The sequence below is a fragment of the Platalea leucorodia genome (genome assembly GCF_965183815.1).
Source record: "Platalea leucorodia genome assembly, chromosome: 12".
NCBI lineage: Eukaryota > Metazoa > Chordata > Aves > Pelecaniformes > Threskiornithidae > Platalea > Platalea leucorodia.
Genome location: NC_138834.1, coordinates 13,594,660 through 13,614,327, shown reverse-complemented (window position 1 = coordinate 13,614,327; position 19,668 = coordinate 13,594,660). Strand labels below are relative to the sequence as shown.

General features: G+C 42.0%; 1 protein-coding gene across 1 annotated transcript in view; it reads left to right on the top strand.

The window, feature by feature from the left end:
* Positions 1-391: 391 nt before the first annotated feature.
* RNFT2 (ring finger protein, transmembrane 2) overlaps positions 392-19,668 on the top strand; it is a 32,660-nt gene continuing 13,383 nt past the window's right edge. Inside the window, exons 1-6 of the mRNA XM_082324945.1 lie at positions 392-493; positions 2,717-3,208; positions 6,098-6,576; positions 7,753-7,829; positions 9,399-9,499; positions 12,139-12,292. Of these exons, the coding sequence (XP_082181071.1) occupies positions 3,126-3,208; positions 6,098-6,576; positions 7,753-7,829; positions 9,399-9,499; positions 12,139-12,292 (894 nt within the window). The 5' untranslated portion in view covers positions 392-493; positions 2,717-3,125. The remainder of the gene's footprint in view (positions 494-2,716; positions 3,209-6,097; positions 6,577-7,752; positions 7,830-9,398; positions 9,500-12,138; positions 12,293-19,668) is intronic.

Here is a 19,668-nt window from a genome sequence, read left to right as displayed (position 1 = left end):
ATGTGTATGTATATAACTGTATTTATAGATATAGATCTATTTATATGTGCGTGTATATATAAATACATTTATGTATGGATTTATTTATTACACACACGCGTGTGTGTGTATACACCACGAAGGCAGAGTACAGCCCAGCAGGGCTGCAGGTGCCAATCCCAGAGGAACATGGCTGTGTTGGATCCTGCACGCATGCAGGGGTTGAAGCAGCAAGGGTTCCTGCTCCTCTCTGTCTCTTCCAAGGAGATGGAGAGGTGAAACTCACTGTGCTATGGTGAAAATGACTCTATGCATGTGCTTCTTACAGATGCGCCTGTTTGAGCACTGTGATCCAGGTGCTTTACAATCATCCAGCTTGAAGGACCTGTGATGATTTTGAAATTTGGACCATCTTGGATTATCTGAAGGACTCCATGTATGAGATGTCTGTACCCTCTTGAGCTTCCCTCTCTCCCACCGCAGCACCTTGCCTCTGGTTAAACCTGTTGTTCAGGTACTGTTAAAAAATGTCCAAGTCTTGCAAGATGAAAGCCCCTAATCCAGAAAAGGCAGGACCAATCAGTATTGAAGTTGAGCGCCTTTTGGAACAAAGTCCATTTAAATTCTATCTGATCTTAAATCTGTAGGACTCTGGGCAGAACAGATAATTATATTTCAGAAAGTCCTGCATCTTCAGTACTTAGCATTCATGTCACTGTCCCCTTCATGGCTGATGCCAAAAGAAAAACTGTCTCCCCATAGAGCTGCATGTCATTTTGGAATGTGATTTCACTCCACATTACACTCTAGTAGACTTCTAATGGTCTAGAAGAGAGTGAAGGATTTTCCAAGTTTCAGACTTGTCTCTACACTGACTCTAGCTCTCAGCATGGGAAGATGGACAGATTTCTTTATAAGCAGTGAGCCCGAAGTTGTTCCCAGGTAGGACAGCTCTGCCTGCATGGGTCAGCCTGTCTTGGCTTTTTCATCATATCTTAATTGCTGTTTCGGTTACAAAGAGGATGATAGTATATATTAAGTCGACAGAGATACTGTCAGGTTAGGATTAAATAACATTTACTGCAGAGAAAGCATAAAAGATTCCTGGAGTACTAAGTGTTGTTACTACAAATGCAGCTTTAAAAAATCTGGGAAAAAAAAACTTTAATATGTATTTTTTACTGTATAAAACTTACAGATCCTTATAAAACAAATTTTGGCCCTGAAAACACAACATAAATTGAAACATATAGCTAGAGATTAAAAAACTGCTGGGAGTTACAAGACCAAAATTTGTAGTTAAGAGAGCGTTGGTAACTTAGGGTATCAAAAAACTTTGGTTAGAGTTAGATTTCTGGTACTCATGATGGCTTCCTGCGCCCTCTCCATAAAATGTGTTAAAAGCTGTGTTTTTCCTGCCATATATGATTATGCCAAATTTTATTTACATAGGTATGTGCGTATCTATATTAACTGTGAAGGGGATGTCCAAAGTTGGCATCTCATATTAAAACCTCCATGTTCTCTCTCAGTGATGACTCAAATCCAGTGTTGTCTCAGGTCAGCCCACTTGATGGGGTTCTTCAGGACTGGGTGTTACAAACCAAGAGTCTTTCTCTTTTTTGTAAATGTTAACAATTTTTTTCTCATCTTGTTACAAATTCAGTAGTTACCTGTGGGATTTAACTGAAATACCCTTTCTTCTTTCACTGTTTTGTAGCTTATCTTCAGGGCTGGGCAAACTACACGTACTTTTAATGCAGGTGTACATGGTAAACACAGCTGTCTGTTTATGCACTGTGAACTGCATGATTTGGGCTTTATTAAGGGATAAAATTTTAATTTAATGCAATTTTGCATGTGCTAGTGGGTCACTGAAAGTAAAGAATATGAATGAAAAGATGAAAATATTGGGGAAAAAATAAATATTCCGTATTTTCTACTTCTCAGCTTCCATACCTCTGCTTACGGACAGCTAGGAAATGTACTCAGAGCCATTGTGCCTTTACAGAATACAGATATAGGGCTACACATTTATTTACCTATATTCATGCAGTATGAAATGTTATAAATAATGTTATAAATTTTGATATGCAAAAGTATTTAGAGCGTTTTACATTTCATTCAGTAGCTATCGTAGTCTAGGGCTGAGTAGGATCAAACTTCCAATATTTAAAGGATGTCTTTAAATCTTCTATGAAATGCCTGTGGGAACCTAGACAAATCACTTGCAAAAACAGCCCATTCCTCAGGTTTTATATAACTAATATGACATGAAGCAGTGTAATACTATTTGCCAGGTACTCTACTGTGCCTTGGTGATGATGATTCTGTGTTCTTCTTTGCTTTTGAATTAACTTTATTTTTAAAAAGTGTAATGTGTTTGAGGTTGTTCCCTTAAAATTAGACACTCGAAAGCAGAGATTTAAATAAGTAAATAAAGAACTTCTCTCCTTGTTCTAGAAAAAGTTCCTGAAGTTAAGACAATTTCAATGCCTTTTCATTTCCCGCTCCAGACCTTCTTTTATTTATGCTGACAATTCCAGAATGAGTGGAGTAGGAACATGTGATCTTTTGCATATGTGCATATTATTTATGACCATTGTGCAGAGTTTGCTAATGGCATTTTTGTGGTTTAAAAGGAATGGGTTGCTTATTTAAAAGAATATTGTCATGACCTGATTGTATTTTTTCATTAAAAATGCTTATACATTTTCTTTTTTTTCCTCCCTCTCAGTTTTGCTTTACAGAGCAAGTTTCTTCAGAAGAGGAAGAAGGGATTTCATTCCAGAGAGCGTATGTCGATTCACGTGTCACATTGAGAGCTACTCTGTTAGTTGTCCTCAAGTTCTTTATCAGAACATGTCATCGCACGGCTGTATACCCCTCGTGACTGCCACATACTGCAAAAGGGGATCTGACTAGTTCCTGCCCTGCTTGGAGACCTGCATACGTGTGCTTCCATTTGCCAGTTGAAAGTTGGTTCTTCGCAAGCGTGCTAAGAAACAAATGCAGACTTGAGGTGCTCTTTCAGAGAAGCAAATGATTTATGCCAGCCATGTCACTAGCTGAATGGGTTTCACAGCCCTCCGACTCTGTGGGCCTTTGCTAGTAGTCACACTGCGAATTGTTGACCTGCAACGTTAATGTTGAGCGTGTTGTGTTTTAAGGTTTTGAGGAAAATGCAGAGACGGCATAGCAGCAACACTGACAACGTTCCTCCTGAAAGGTAAATCTTTTTCCGTCTTTTTTCCTCCATTTTCCTCTCCAGAAGGGAATGCTCTGATTTAAGCGTATGGTGTGTTTTAGAAGATGAAAGCTCAAAAGTGAGAAAGGCATATACTTCCTGTGCAAGTAGTGTGGCCAGGCTTTCTGCTCGAGTTTAGAGAGATTAGAGGCAGATTTACTTTTCTCCTGCCTGTCAGTTATTGACTCCTACCAACTTTCTATTCCCTGCCAATTGCAGGGGGGTTGGACTAGATGACCTTTAAAGGTCCCTTCCATCTCAAAGCATTCTGTGATTCTACAGTGTTTCAGGTTTCATCATCCAGTATGGCACTTACGGAGACAGTTGGCTTAGCATAGGCAGGACGTTTTGGAGCTCTAGAAGAGCGATTCGTGGCACAGTCCCGTGGGGATCCTGGGTGCTGTCAATCTGAAAGGATCACTCTGTATGAACAGAGGCTATTTATACTTCTGTTATTAAGATGTTTTAAAAGTCTGCTGGTCTGAAGCTCCCAACTCCTATGACTTAGTATTTTATAAAGATTTTGGGTAATCCTTTACATCGTCCCAGAATCTGTATCTAGCTTCATATATGTGAATATTTAGAAGTAGAATACCTCTAATTCACTTCTGTAATTATAACATCAGCAAGGGAGACTTGCCACTGTTGTTGTTCTGGTACTAAATATTCCCTTGTGCTTTCCCAGGGTTAGAGCTTGACTCTTTCTTTTTTTCTAAAGAAGAAACTAATCTAATTACTCTAAGACAAAGCTGGAACTAACGAATTTCATTGCTCTGGCTGAGCTGAGATTGTAAGTGAAAGATCGTGATCACAAGCAGTCACTAAGTATTTCTTAGTGGTTTTGCAGGTAGAGATGAAGCTTGATGTCATGACCACTTCTAGCATGGTACCATTCTTGATTTCAGGGGAAAAGAAAGCCATCTTCAACTTCTTCTGCATGATGCTGCCCAAGCCTCAGTGCAGTCTGTGGGTTTTACATCAGCAGGCAAGCCTGGGGCTTGAGAGGCACATAAGATGTTGTGTGGGTCCTCTCATCTGCACTGTAGAGCTCTCTGAGTCTGTACAGACTTGTAAGGCACTTTGGGATCTGTTAGAGTGGTTAAAATATGTTCAGGATAGGTGTCTATTATTGAGTGCAAAAGATAAGTGGAGTAACGTCAATTAGTTTTTATAAATGCTTCTGTTTTTTAACAGGGTAAATAGGTATTGACAGTAACGTAGGCTGAAGGTTTTCTAACTGTAGAATGAAATGCCGTTGCCACTGGTCTTCACTTTTGTTAACTTCAGCAGACTCTCAGTTCCATCCTTGTTTATTTGTTTTTAAACACACCCCTGATTCATTCCTTCCTGCTGAAAGCAGAGTCTTGTATCCTGGTAGTATTGTTCCAGACAATACTTGTGTCTTTATCTGTTACACTGGGTTCTACCCAATTTATTTATGTTCCCAGGCGTAAGTCCTGACACATTATGTCCCTGGCTTGTGTATACCTCCGTGAATTGTAAAGTTAGGTGTAAAATCCAAGATCTGGTTGATGAATATTTTGAACCAAGAAGAGGTGTGTGATATCTTGTTGACTTGATTCCTTGCTGGAGCCTGTGGAGAGACACTGGGAATGGGGTGTAGCTGTAGAAAGCCTTATTAGGAGTTTACTTAGTGGGAAGGTATGCCCTGAGAGGTTTGAAGCTATCTCCAGAGTGAGATGAAAGGCAGTGCTCTGTGCCCTGTAAGATGCCTGGGGAGGCTTTTGAACCCATGGGAGCGAGAGGGTTAAGGGCCCTGTATGTGCCTGCATGTGCTGTCTCAGCTTGTGACCACTATTTCTAAAGTTACAGATCTCCAAGGATTAAAATCAAGAGAGACTGAAGCTCTGCAACATGCCTTATTTGTGGGCTTTGCCTCTTGCTGAGCTTTATTTATTCTTTACTCTCCTTTTGCAAGTTAGAGATGTATTTGCTGTCCGCCAAGCGTTTACTACCTAATGATTGTTCTACTTGTTACCTGTATTGTTCCCTGTTGTCTAAACTTTACACGTGTTCATTTCAGTACCACAGAACTGAGTTCAGGCGAAGAAAACATATTTTCTTTTGGTACTAGGATGAAGATATTAAGACTTGCTTTTTGGAATCTGGCTATAATCTAACAAGCTCAGGAGGGAATCAGTGCCAGATCTAATTCTGTCCAGTGCCCAGTAATTTGAGTACATCCATGCCCAATTTGCTGAGAATATCAAAATAAAACAATTTCTCTTGACCCATGAGCACATCCTTCACTTATAATATTTGTTGGGTCAGGGACACACAAGCAGCTCTCAACGCTTCTCTTCCCCAGTTGACTCTGTCTCTTGTTTGTGTTATTCATCCCTAGTGATCATCCCTAAAGAGAGACAGAAGATTTTGGGGGTGGGTCATTTCTTTGAGCTAGCTTGATTAACTTGGTTGTATATAATGTGACCTGTCTTAGTTGCACTGTGTAAAGTTACATGTTTTTTTGTATGTTTTTCTTTAAATATTAAACTCATTATAGAAGATATTGAATTTGGTATCGGATGGGTTATTTCTTTGGTTTCTCCAAAAGTAAAGGGGGTGTTTGGGAACTCTGTTCCTTAGATGAAGGAACTGGTGCATTTTCGTGAGTTCTTTAGAATTACTCTGATCTTATCTTAGGAGTCTGATTACAGACCTCTAGTTCTGCAACTGAGACTTTCCAACAGCAAATAGAGTGAAAAACATCTGTCATCTGGAGATCTACGTATTCTGATAATGTGTGAGGAACTCTTAAATGACTATAGTCAGGATTGGGCTAAAAGACTGAGAAGTTCTGTTGCACTCATTTTTGTTTAATCACTTTTTTCTAATCTCCATCCACTGCAGAAACCGGAGCCAAACAGTCAGTTCTGAAACCAGCGTGGATGAAAGTGGAGTTTTTGAAAGTCTGAAGGCCGAAGCTTCCTCCCCACAACAGCTGTTCTCGGGGCTGGCAGGTATCCCGTCGGGCACCATCACAGCCACGCCGTTCCAGTCAGGTTTGGTTCTGGGCTCTTCAGCAGGAGGTGGGGAAGTATTCATTCAGATGCCAGCCCCAAGGGAGGAAGGGACCAGTCGTACTGAAGGAGCCCCATTTCACCACCGGCAATCGTCCCATCATTTCCACCATGGCCATCACCGGGGTTCATCGCTACTGCACATGGCAGGAGGGGACCGCCACGGGCATGCTGAGGAAGGCAGTGACGAACAAGCTGGAACTCCAGCCCCAGCTCTTTCAGAGTTAAAAGCTGTGATCGGTTGGCTGCAGAAGGGGCTTCCCTTCATCTTGATCCTCCTGGCTAAACTTTGTTTCCAGCATAAGCTTGGTAAGCATCTATCCTTCTTGGATTGTAACTGTACTAGAGGGTGGTTAGTAAGCTTTATCATGCTGTGGTGTCTGATACATTTATCCACGTGACGGTGTCTAGAGGTAGTCTAGCATGAAGGGGACATATTCAAAAGCATGGCATAATGCATTTGATAAATTCATCCTTTCAGTCCAAGCTGTTTTCATCTCTGTCAGTCCCATCTGTTTCCTGTCCTGACCTGTGGGAGATCAGTTCTGTACCTTTTCCTAATCTCTCCTTGACGTTCCTGTAGGGGCTGCAGATGTTACCAAGGCTTCTCCCTCAGCCCTCTCTCTAGGAGAGATGGGGAGAGCTTACATTAGTGATTAGCGAAAGCCTCTGTATAGCACAGAAGGGCTCAGAGGGATGAGACACTTGTATAGCTAGAAGGATGGCAGTTGTGAAATCAAGCCAAACAGCATCAACAGTTACACATTGCAGTCCTGATCTTCAGAGTTCCCTAAGAAATATGTCTATCCAGGTTTCTTTAACAGTACCTGAATTTTTCAGCCCATCAGTGGTCATGTAAAATCTATTCATCTAATCCTCCTCTAACTACAGAATTGTATGTGTGACATCTCTGAGGATGCTTACTCATTCTGGGAGTAGTATGCTGAGATTATTATCCCAGGGAAGCCAGTAACGCTTGAGTTTAGTCCACTTACAGCTCTGTCAGTATTCCCAAAACCAGGAATTGATTCACGTCTGCAACATCTTGCTCTTTGGACCTGGTATCCTGTATGGTTTTGATAGTGTGTCCTGTCCTCCATGAGCTGCTGAACTGCTATTGTAATGCTGTCATCTAGCTGTGTTCTGTTTGCACAGTGCAGCCACAATTTGCAGCACTTCTGTTCTCCTTCAGCACAGAACCTGACGTTAGGACAGCGTGTTTGTATGGGGCTGGGTGGCAAGTGCTCACTGCAGTACCTTCACTTTCATTTAGCTTGAATTTGAACTTTATATGAGCTCAGACTGCCCTGTTTTAGTCACCTGTTTTAATAGGTGACTAAATAGTCACAGTCATTTTAATTCCCAGTGCATCCAGAATATCACCCAGTAATTTTTTTCTAAGTTTGAGATGCTGACATCAAATGGCTTAGGACTGAAGATCCTCCTACCCAGCCGTATCTACTTTGACAGTGTCTTCCCCTGCAGGGATTGCTGTGTGCATTGGTATGGCCAGCACATTCGCATATGCCAACTCTACACTCCGAGAACAGGTTGCTCTGAAGGTGAGTACAGCATCTTACTCTCTTATCTTCCCAAGCAACATTGCTCCTTGTATACAAAACAAAGTCTATGTTGAACCTTCTTTTGCAGTGTAGGGATGAATGCCATTATATGGATACAGATATCTCAGAAGAAGAGTATCGTGCTGTAATCCTTACTTCCTCTTCCTGCTTCTCCCCATTGGTGCTCTCCCACAGTTTCCATCCTGCTCTTTTTGTGAAAGCATGGCATAGTAAAACGAAGAGAGGAAAAGTCAGGGATTTTGTAATCTGCTTCTGGTTCTGCCACTGACTGGCAGTGCATCTTGAAGCACTTCTCTGCACCTTTCTCTATTATATACAGCAGAGGTGCTGAAGCCTGTTTCACTAGTTAATGATGAGATTTAATTTATTAGCATTTAGATAATGTTTTGAGATGTTCAGCTGAAGGATTTTGTAGATGTATTGCTTGTTAGTATCTTTATAATGCTTTGTTGATAATATTCTTAGAATATAAATAAAGCAGCAGATCTTTTGGGGTCTTATGAACTTCAGTGTCAGCAGAATACTTCAACAGCACTAAATGCACAAGACTAGAATTGCTTTTTTGTAAAAATGACATGGGTGGCACAAGCATATACTTATATCTACCAGCAGCAGTGGGATAAATGTGATACGATGCTGAATGAAGAGATAAATTGCACAATCATGTAATAAATTGCCGTTGCCTTGCACTTTGCACCTCTGTCTTTCCAGCAGTGTGCCCATTAATCCGCCTGCTTTAAATCTCAACTTAACATCCCTGGCTGTTGAATAGCTACAAAGAGCTATTTTCTTAATAAATCAGCTCACAAGAAAAATGCTGGGGTTTTTTTTCCTCCCAGGAGTAAAATTTACTCACCAAAATTACACCGGGCCAAGACCCAGGACAAGGTCTTCTGCCACCCAGCTTCTTTCTATAATGATGTTCCTTGTCTTTTGAAATGCAAAATTTTTACTTCTTTTGACGTTTAATTATTTTTTCAGTCAAAAATGCATGTTCTAGAACCTCGATGCATTCAGATAACATTCATATCTGCTGCATGTAGTGATGGGTTACGTTATATTTGATTTAGCTAAGCCTTCTTGTAAGTGACTTTGACTCTATTTCTAAAACACCCCTTTCATGAAGTGTCATTCCAGACAGGTGGCAGCTCAGACTTACAGTTAATATATGGAACTGACTTTATTTTTTAGCCTGTTTGTCAAACTGCTTTTTAAATATCAGGAGAGTTTAGATGTCCCAAGAAAGATCCCAACTTTGAAAACTGTGTTCTGCAAGTAAGGCTGTCATTTTCACCAGTGTATTTCCATTAATTTCTCTGAAGTTGCTTTATTTGAAAAGGTTAGGTGAGTGAGAGCCATTTCTGCTTGTGTTTATATATGTCTTTACCTAGCAGCCTATTTCTTAGTCCTATGTAAATAAACTAATTACTGAACACTTAGTTGCATATTTGTGTCCCCTGGGTTAGTCTTGCATTTTTCAGCAGTCGAAGGCTCAGCGCAACCCTTGAGACTTTGAATTTATCTTCTCTGCTTCTTTTTCTTGCTCAGGAGAAGAGATCAGTGTTGGTTGTCTTCTGGATCCTGGCCTTTCTCACCGGAAACACCTTGTACTTGCTTTACACATTCAGCTCTCAGCAGCTGTACAACAGGTGGGCAAAACTTACATTGTACATGATGGAAGCAGGTGATAATTGCCAGGGAGGAAAAGAGGGAAGCCCACTTTTCCCCACACTTTGGGAGGAAGTGTGCATACTTAAGGTATCTGCTGTCTTTGTTACATCTTTGTAATACCTTTCAGTGGAGGAAAATAATGTGTGCGTCGCTTCTACCAGTGGACTATGCTCCTATCAATAAATGACATAACCAGGGTCTAAGTGGGCCAGGGTGGGATGATATACTACAGTGTTGCTGCTTGAAACATGTACGCTTGCAATTTTCTTATGTATCAAAGCAGGGTGGGTACTTTTTTATCGTGGGACTTCTGAATTTCTATTTTTACCGCTGCGACTGAACATAAAGGGCAGGTGTTGGAAGCAGATAAGAAATTGACCCACGGATTTTCCTCTTCCTGTAATGTTTTCTTTTCTCTTCAGTCCATCAAGCTTTGAGTCCATTACAGGAGATAAACTGGAGATGAAATAGTAGTGTTTTACTTCAGTGTCCTCAGGGCTTGGAGGCATTTGGATCTGGGGTAATTAAGATTAGCCTGCACTTTCAAATTCTGACTAAAGTGGTTCTCAAATACAGAAAAGTTAATATCCATGGATTTGGTTCAGTACTATCCCTTCTTATTATAAAGCAGGGATTAAGTGACAGGTAGGAGACAAAGATACAGAACTTAAGCAAGGGGATGTTAGCAGAGTAGATAGCAAGAAACAGAGCAATATCAAACCTAGTTGCTTGAGAAAGTAGTTTTGATATTAGTAGCTAAAACCATGTGAATTATCTTCCCAATGACAATTTTATTTCTCCCACTGAAGGGGACTTAGAACTTCAGATTGAAAATACAGTGTGTGTAACATGCGTCAGTTGGGTTATGGCAGGATGGCTCTTGGGTATGTTTTTTCTGTCATTTATTCCATTGCTTCCCTGCTTCTTCCCACCAATGCTGTCTTTGCAGTGGAAGAGTCAAGGTCTGCCCACAACCCCGGTAGCCTTTGGAATTGCCCCTAACGTATTTGGGTTTGATAGTTGGAAAGCTGTGTATGTAAATGCTTCTAGAAAGGGGGAGAGATGAGAAGGCTTGTAGAGGGGGGTCCGAATGAGAGATGGCAAGCCAGGGGATACTCTGTATAGCGCTTGTGGGAAGGAATGGAAGGCAAGGAACAGGTATGGCAGAAAGGTGTGAAAGCATGAAGAAGAAATTTGTTTGCAACACAGGGAAACAGCGTGTCTCCAAGAAGAAGGTTAAATGCATGAATGGGACTAGTTTAAAATAAAGGATGGATCGTCTAAAATAAAAGGGTTTCAGCAACTTGGGGACATCCTACACGCTGTTCAGGGCGTGGTTTATTAACAGTGAACAGACTGGGCAACAGCTTCACTGAAAAGCCCGATTCCTGTGAGTGTTGTAGTGGTGCTCGCTGTGTCATGCTTGGACTAGTGTATCAGTTGCTTGCTGTGTGGGAACCTGTGGCTGTTCATGAGGCAGGCCTGTGAAATTAGAAATAGGTGCTTCGGTTTTGTTTCTTTCTGGCTTATTTTTCATTTCCTGATTTATTTACTTTTTGCTTGTTTCTAGTGCATGAATAGTAGTAAAGTCTCTGATTCTGTTTCTGTTTTTAGGGTGTAATTTTACCTGTTGTGCTGTGCCAATGTTGTGAGTATTTTAAATTCATGTTCAGGCTTTTCATTCTGGGTTGGTTATTTTACTTTTGCCTTTTTTTTTGTTAAGTTTTTGCTTTCTACCATGAGGCTTGAGTAGATAAATATCCTGAAGAGGAATCCTGTTTTTTCAGTGTGAGTAGGGTCCAGTCCTCATTGCTGCTCAGGTCAATAGCTCCTGCCCATTGCTAGATGAAGTTCTGCTGTCCTGGACTCCCCTTCTTTAAAGAGCAAATGTTCAGCTCTGTCAATAACATTACATAAGGGGCACTACCTTTTTGGATCTTTGGTTCAGGTAAGAGTTCCTAATTAACAAAGCCCAGCTCTTGGTCTGCTTCAGACAGTGGCAAGCCACTGTCAGAGCATGACACACCTGAAGTTCTGACCTTTCTGCCGTGTCTAATACAGTGCTTCCTTTGTCACCAGTTTGTTTCACGTGCACAAGTAGCTTTAGAGACTGCTGCCTCTGCAGTAGTTCTACCTGTGGCAAGCCGGCCTCAGAGGAGCAAGACATAGTGGTCTTGACTTGGCCATGACTTCCCCAAGGAATCATAACTACTAATGAGTTGGACTTCAAAGGATAAGCTTTTGCAGTCATATCTGATAGAGCAAGCCTGTGGACTAAGGGCACTGTCATTAGACCAAAGGCTCTTTTACAGTGTGAATTGCAGGTTATGGAGATCCCAATCTTCCAGAACAGATTTTGTACATGTTGGGTCCTGTTTTCTGATGGTGGGCAAACCCGCTGACCTCAGTAGAAATGGGCAAGAACAGACAAAGTCAAGAGGCCCAGAGGAACCACGGGACTAATTTGCATGTTTTATTCCTATTGCCCTTGAGAACTTCAGTGAAGATCAGTGGAGTTCCTAGGCTTTCTCTGGCCAGCAGTGGATACAGCTGGTATCAAGAAGCTTAAGTGAGGTTCTCCTCATTGGTATTGGAGCCTTGTTGTCATGCCTTTCAGCCTTATATTTCTGAAACCCAACCTTGAGAGGCTGGACTTCTTCGACCTGATGTGGATTGTGGGGATTGCAGACTTTGTACTGAAGTACCTCACCATCGCGCTGAAATGCCTAATTGTTGCCCTGCCTAAGATCATCCTAGCTGTCAAGTCAAAGGTAAGAGTCTCTTTTCTCTTTGGTATACGGATGTTTGTCTTTGATAATCGGATACTCTACAACATGTTTGCCACATGAAATGCGAGTGGAAGAATAAAAATAATAAAATATCTGATAAAACTTTGGCAGGAAGTCAGCGAGGTAATGAGTTTTGGGTTTTGAGCCATCACAGACCAGAGCAAAGGTTTGGTAATGCCAGCAAGTAGCTGAAGTCCAGAGAGAGAGAGGTGTAAGCATTGCTTGAGAAGGAATAGGTACTAGCAGTGGGATAACTGCTTTTCTGGTTGACTTTGTTCTAAGTCTTGTTTTCTGAGTAATCTCTGTAAATAGATATTTCTGAAGCACAAATGTCTTTATTTAATGGAAAGAAATTCCAAGTACTTGTCTCTTTGGCTTTCCACTTGGGTCAAAGAAGTAACAGTATTAAATTGAAGCTACTGATGCCACAAAAGACAGTGCTAGTTCTAACCATGGGTGAAGAAATATTTTAACTAAATGGTTAACATACTTAAATGTTTATAAAATCATATGTGGACTAGGCCTAACTTTAGAAACTTTCTCACGACGTTCTCTCTTTTGAAATACCTTTTCATATTTTTTTACTCTTACAGATCTGTCATGCTGCCCCTTCCTCCACTTAGGAGGGTCTACATTTCAGTGGCAAATGTAGCAACGTGTATTATTTGCATTTGGTAAAAAAACTTTCTGGCAGCTGTTGGGATGAAAGGCACTATATAGATGCCAGATATTATCATTAATTGCTCAAAGTCTCAGGCAGGGCACTTAAGAGGATATCTAAACTGGGAATAGTTTTGCTTACAAATGACATGGGTGGCAAGGGACTTGAGCAGTTTGTTCCTGCACAGCAGGGCTATTCGAGATGGTTATTAATTTATTTCTGGCAATTGTCCAGCGCTTTTTTTCCCTTCTTCTTCTATTATTATTATTTTATTTTGAGAGATTAATGTGCTAGGTCAGAGCATAATCCAGCCTGGGGAGGGAGGGAAAAGTGATGTGAATAGTCTTCCCAAGATAAATTGCAGTGTTGGAAAAGGTTCACAGCCTTTGCTTGCTTGTCTGAGAGCTATCCCAAGTACTCATTAATCCTTGTCGGGAGAGAAGAAAGAGAAGGGGTCTTTATTTGCAGCTACAGTGGGAGGCTGGTAAGATCACATCTGTCAAGGGCCTATAATGACTCAGAGCACAGATGCTTCATTTTTAATACCTTTTTCTGGATAGCAATATTTCTCACTTTTTTTAAGTCGCTTTTTGTCTTAGGATGTTGTTGATGGTCTCACTGTCCCTTGACATCTGAGACTGCTGTTACCTACCACTATGGATCTGGATTTATTTTTATCCCACTCTCTACACTGCATCCATTAAGCCAACCAGGGATGAGATCTGGTGTAACAAATTAAGCAAGATCAAACTGGGATGGGAGAGCTCCAAGACAACCCCAGGATGCCATAGAAATTGTAATTGGTAACCGCATAGCTGAGCTCTTTCCCTGAGCCTGGTGACCCAGATTACTTCCGCAGGCCAGTTCAATGCTACGCATCTTATTTTTCAGATGAGTTTTTTTAAATGGAAGCTCTTTCTGAGTTAGAACAGTTCTATAGCACTTTAGGCACATTAACTTTGACCAAATTCTTATCAAGTTATTTGCTATCTTAATACTTGCCAGAAACAAAGTTATTCTTTTCTTCCCCATATGCTTGTAGTAGTCGTTCCTGCTTGAAGCCTGTCTTGTAGTTTATGAGTTTCTGGGTGGCTGTCACTTAATGGTAGCAGGTAGCAAGCTGCTGGAGAAATATAAGTTAAATTCACAGAGTAGAGCTAGAAGATTTTTTCAAGATAGACATACTGAGAATTTTTCTGCCAATGTAACTAGTCAGAACAGCAGCCTCCAGCTCCCCATAATACAGGGCCTGAAGTGGAGATGGCTGCACTATCAGGGACAGAGTTCAGCACAGCTGTGAATGGGATAGAGGTATTTCATCTTGAGCTTCCTTGCAGTACCTTCTGGCTGGCAGTCAGTAATAGATGATAAAACTTGCCCATGGATGGCATATCAGGGACTTTGATCATTCTGCGCCCAACCTCTGAGCAGGACCTTCAGATTTTCCTCATTTTGGAAGTTCAAAGGCACTTCCAAAGCTAGTCTGGCTTTTCATGCTGCTCCTTGAGATTCTAGTCTTCTCTGAATACTATGTGGTTTTCACTGATGCATGCGTAGCCTTTCTAGTATGAGGCATCTCCTCTGAATGTCCTTCTTTTAAGTCTCTTACCTCTTCATATCCATTGTGATTGGAGCAAGATCAGATTCTTTCCTTTTTCTTTTACATATCAAAGTCTTCATATCTTCCCTCAGTCTTCTCTGTAGAGGGAACAGCACCAATTTTTTGAGTCTTTTCTCAGAGATCTGGTGAGATTCATCTCAGAGATGAATATTCCAGATTTTATTATTCTCTTCTGGACTGTCTTCAGTCCCCACTGTTTTCCACACCATTTCTCCAGTCTGTCCAGATGAGTTTGGATTATAATCCTTCTTTCCAGTGGGTTTACAGCCTTTCCCAGTTTAGTGTCAGCTGCACATTTGATAAGCCTACTTTGTTCCATCAAGATCACTAATGAAAATAGTTAATAGTACTAAACTCTGCTTACCTCAGATGCTTCTTTTCATTTTGACAGTGAACACATGAAAAATTTGGGCTAGAGCACTCAGTTCTCACAGTCTAAGGTACCTGGATCATGTATTCCTAGTATGGCCCCATCACAGGAATGGCAGCATTTGGTTTAAGATGACATCATAGAATCATAGAATCGTTAAGGTTGGAAAAGACCCTTAAGATCATCGAGTCCAACCGTTAACCCAGCACTGCCAAGTCCACCACTAAACCATGTCCTCGAGCGCCACATCTCACCGGCTTTTAAATACCTCCAGGGATGGAGACTCAACCCCTTCCCTGGGCAGCCTGTTCCAGTGCCTGACTGCCCTTTCAGTGAAGAAGTTTTTCCTAATATCCAACCTAAACCTCCCCTGGTGCAGCTTGAGGCCGTTTCCTCTCGTCCCATCGCTTGTTACTGGGGAGAAAAGACCAACCCCCACCTCGCTACAGCCTTCTTTCAGGCAGTTGTAGAGAGCAATAAGGTCTCCCCTCAGCCTCCTCTTCTCCTGGCTGAACAACCCCAGCTCCCTCAGCCGCTCCTCATAAGACTTGTGCTCCAGACCCTTCACCAACTTCGTTGCCCTTCTCTGGCCACGCTCCAGCACCTCGATGTCCTTCGTGTAGTGAGGGGCCCAACACTGAGCACAGTACTCGAGGTGCGGCCTCACCAGTGCCGAGTACAGGGGCACCATCACCTCCCTGCTCCTGCTGGCCACACTATCCCTGATACAGGCCAGGATGCCATTGGCCCTCTTGGCCACCTGGGCACACTGCTGGCTCATGTTCAGCGGGCTGTTGACCAGCACCCCCAGGTCCTTTCCTGCCAGGCAGCTCTCCAGCCACTCCTCCCCACGCCTGTAGTGTTGCATGCGGTTGTTGTGACCCAAGTGCAGGACCCAGCACTGAGCCTTGTGACACAAAGAACCATCTTGGATTTATAGCATCAGTTCATGCTCTAATAACTGAGAAAAGGCAAACTAAAATTGAAAGGCAGAAAAAGAGGTTTGCCTTTGCAACCTGAATAGAGAAAAGAGTAAACATGACGAGTGCTTGAAGTGTGAAGCATGAAGACTGCTATATTATGGGGATACAACTAGCTGGAGTTCTCCAAGTTTGAATACCTCAGAAACAGAATATCTCTGCAAGCAACCCCTCCAAAGAATGAGGGAAGATTGAAAATTTGACAAAATAGTCCCAGACTTTCCCAGGTTCCAAACCAGCCTGGAAAACAGAGGTGCCAAGAGAGGCTGTGAGACTACAATCAGGCTGGAAGGCAGGGAAAGAAGAGCTTGCAAATCGGGGAGAAAAGCAGAAAAGGGAAGGTATCCCCCAACATCAGACTCCAGTCTTGCACCTCTGCAATCAGCAGGAGTTTGTGGGAGAAGGAGCCTACCTGTGGCTAAAGATGTCCCCTCCTCCCCCGTGAGCTGTGATGGGCACATCAAGCTGAGTACAAGTTTTAATAGCAGCTGGGCTCATAATTTCTTTGGAAGGGGGGCTTGGCTCCCACCCTGCATGCTGAAGGCTCTCCATTAAAAAAGGCAAATAAGATCATTTGGTTCAATATAAAATGAATTAAAGTAAATTAAACTGCAGGAGCCATGTGGCCTGCAGAGCCCTCCATTGTTGTACACACATAAATGGCAGCTTTTCATTTTCACTGCTAAGGAATGACAGCTTGAGGGGGGTGGAATTAAAAATAAGGAAATAAATAATAAAAAGACACGGTTGCCAAAGATTTCGTTTAGGAAATCCCAGGTGCCTGCAAGTCTCCCATCCCCTCCTCATGCTGTTGTCAGCAATCTAGGCTGATATCCTGGAGAATGGAGTGAAGCATGGGGGGGACAGGGAGAAAGAAAACCAAACCAAAAGGACTGTAAGAAACTGGTATCCCAGGTTCTTTTCTATATATATATATGTATATATAGGTCTTAATGGCAGGTATATAAGAAAGGCCCTAAGAAAGAATTCTCTTTGCATGCTCAATACAGATGTGCAGCCAAGTTACGAGGGGCTGCATTTCCAGAAGACTGAAAATTCAAAAGGAAAGCACTAACATTTGTTTGTTGAAAACATAGTATGAAACTACTATTGAATAAATACTTGTCAGTTTTGTTTGAAAGCTGGATCTAGACATTGCACATCAGTTTTGTGGCAAGACTGGCATTACTCATTTGAAGTTTTTTCTTCATGCTGTTCAAACGGTGTCAGGGGCAAGTGTACAAATACTAGTCCACGCTAGCACTGTGGACTCCTCATTTCATCTTTGAAAATGTTTGCTTGGGGTTTTTTTTGGTTGGATGATATTTTTGGTGCTTTTTTTTTTGAAGTACCATCTCATCAAATCTGGTTGGAGAAAACGTGGCCTGTATGTGGCAGCCATTCTTTACACAGTTTTGCACTTGGACTTTAGACCAGACACCGTTATCAGGTGCATACCATGTTTCCTAGCAGAGATGGCTACAGCTCTGCCATGTAAACTGGCACATTAAGGCTTCCATATTCCTTCTGAAGCTGTACCTTGGACATGAAAGAAATATCAGAATGTCTTTTGCATGAAGTAGTATGATTTGGATCATTCAGCTGAAGCAAACTATCTTAAGGCCATGTATTACAGTGTCAGCTGATGAGTGATAACTGTGTATTCTGTGAGTCTGAAGCTAGCAAGATTTGATTTTGAGTAGCCCCAGTGCTCTTCCATATTCTAATGGAGCACCAGCATGTCCACAGTTGCTCTGGTTATCATCTCACCACCTGTTTCTGTCTCTGTGCACAGCCACATATAATGAAACAGTTTGTAAGGAAAATGAGTACTTACCTTATAATGATTAGAATTGTTCTGCAGCCTGCCTCCATCTTGTGTCAGAGCTCAGCTCCATGGGATACCATGGGCCAAAATCCTGGTGCCCAGCCTTTCTCACTGGGCGGGCTGACCCTTCCTCCGTCACATGAGTAGCTGCACAAATGACTTGCATGTGCAGAAGTTTTATGCTCCTTGAGCAACAAGCTCTTCTTGCACTAGGCATTCATGTCAAATAACCCATGACATAGAACAAAGTCCATCTTTCTGCATCGGGGGAAAGAAGGCAAGCTGGAGGAGTTCGCTGCTGCCAAAGCACTTTTTCTAGGCCACAGCCTCTTCCAGAAGGCTCACATTAGGAGTGAAGGTGCCAGAGGGAAGTTGTGTTAATTGCGATGGTGATGGCAGGAGGCCTTCTAATGTCGCTGCAGCCTCTCTTTCATCATGGGACCAGATATTTATCAATCATTTAACATGAATTTTGTGTTTTTTTTTTTTTTTTGTCCTGAGAAAAACAGGGTCTCTTGGAGCATTTGAGTCTTCTAGATGCTGACCAAAAAATACAGAAGCATTAAAACAAGCACTGGGAGCAGGCACATACGTGATGTGTTACAAAAAATATCTGGGTAAAGATCTTCCTGTTCCTTGTCTGTGCTCTCTCTTGTACTGCACGATACGCAAGTTAATCCTGGTCTTCTCTAATAGTGTGGCTAAAGTGGTGTTTCCAGATAGGTGATAGCCTATCCTCTCATTGCACTCTCCTTGATGATCTTGAATGCTATTTGGGGGAACCGATGCATAAATAGATTCACTCTTCTTGGACAACAGTCTGAGCTTTGATCCTCTAGAGCCACAGGAACTACATGATGGTTCTGCAGAGACTTTTCCCTATTGCAGCCTGGGACAGATGTGGTGTCCCAGAGCCAGAAGTGTGGGAGGTATTACTTATGAAAGAAAAAGACTCACTAAAGCGTAAGACTAGGTACTGAGGAACTGGGACTCTTTGTGTCCCTCTCCTTAACACACTTTGAAAGTCACTGCTACTGAACTTTTTAAAGGAATCATTGCTCTTCGGTGCCTTCCAAGTTTAACTTTCCAGTTTAAGATAGCCAAGATGTGACTTTCAGAAGGGCTGTGCACTAACTAAAAATCTCATTTTTCCCTCTAGTCCCACCCTGGAATTACTCCTCATTAGTCTTGGATGTATTTTCACCAGCATCCTCTGTGCCACAATCCTGTTTACTGCTCCTACCCAACACTTTCTTATGTTGGCAATATGACCTGAAATCTCAGCAGAGCTTGCTCTCCTCTGATCCAAATTGCCAGCAGGTCTCAAAAGTTTTTTCTACCATCTTCCTGTTTCAGAATATGTCCTAATGCTGCTGGCAACAGAACAAGTGAGACTTGGAACTTCCCTTGAGTGCTAATCACAACTTACAGTTGCCTCATTGCAACTTCTCTCACTTCTCTTACATCCCATTTTAATTCCGCTGTGTAAAACCTTAGCATGCCTTTCTGCTTCCTTCTGCGGAGGCGCACATGCACACTTATGCAAAGCCTTATGTCAAAAGAGACCACCAAGTCAGTGCTCGGGTAGGCTATGTGGGAATTAGCATTGCTTCTGCAGCTGTAATTTGCCCCCTTTGGTGTGTATATATTGTGATTCAATTTTGAATTATGTGATTCATGTTATTTTTCTGTAAGACTTCTTCCATCCATCACCAGTGTATACTGTGCCCCACGGATGAAGCAAGGTGAGGTACTGAAAGAAGCTGTTGTAGAAACTGGAAAGTGCATAGAGAACGAAGAGACCGTTGGAAGAAGAAGAATGCTCTACAAGTTAAAGTTGAATGCTACACGGGAGAATTAAATTCCATCCTTTTCTTTGCCAAATAATTTCTCTGTGA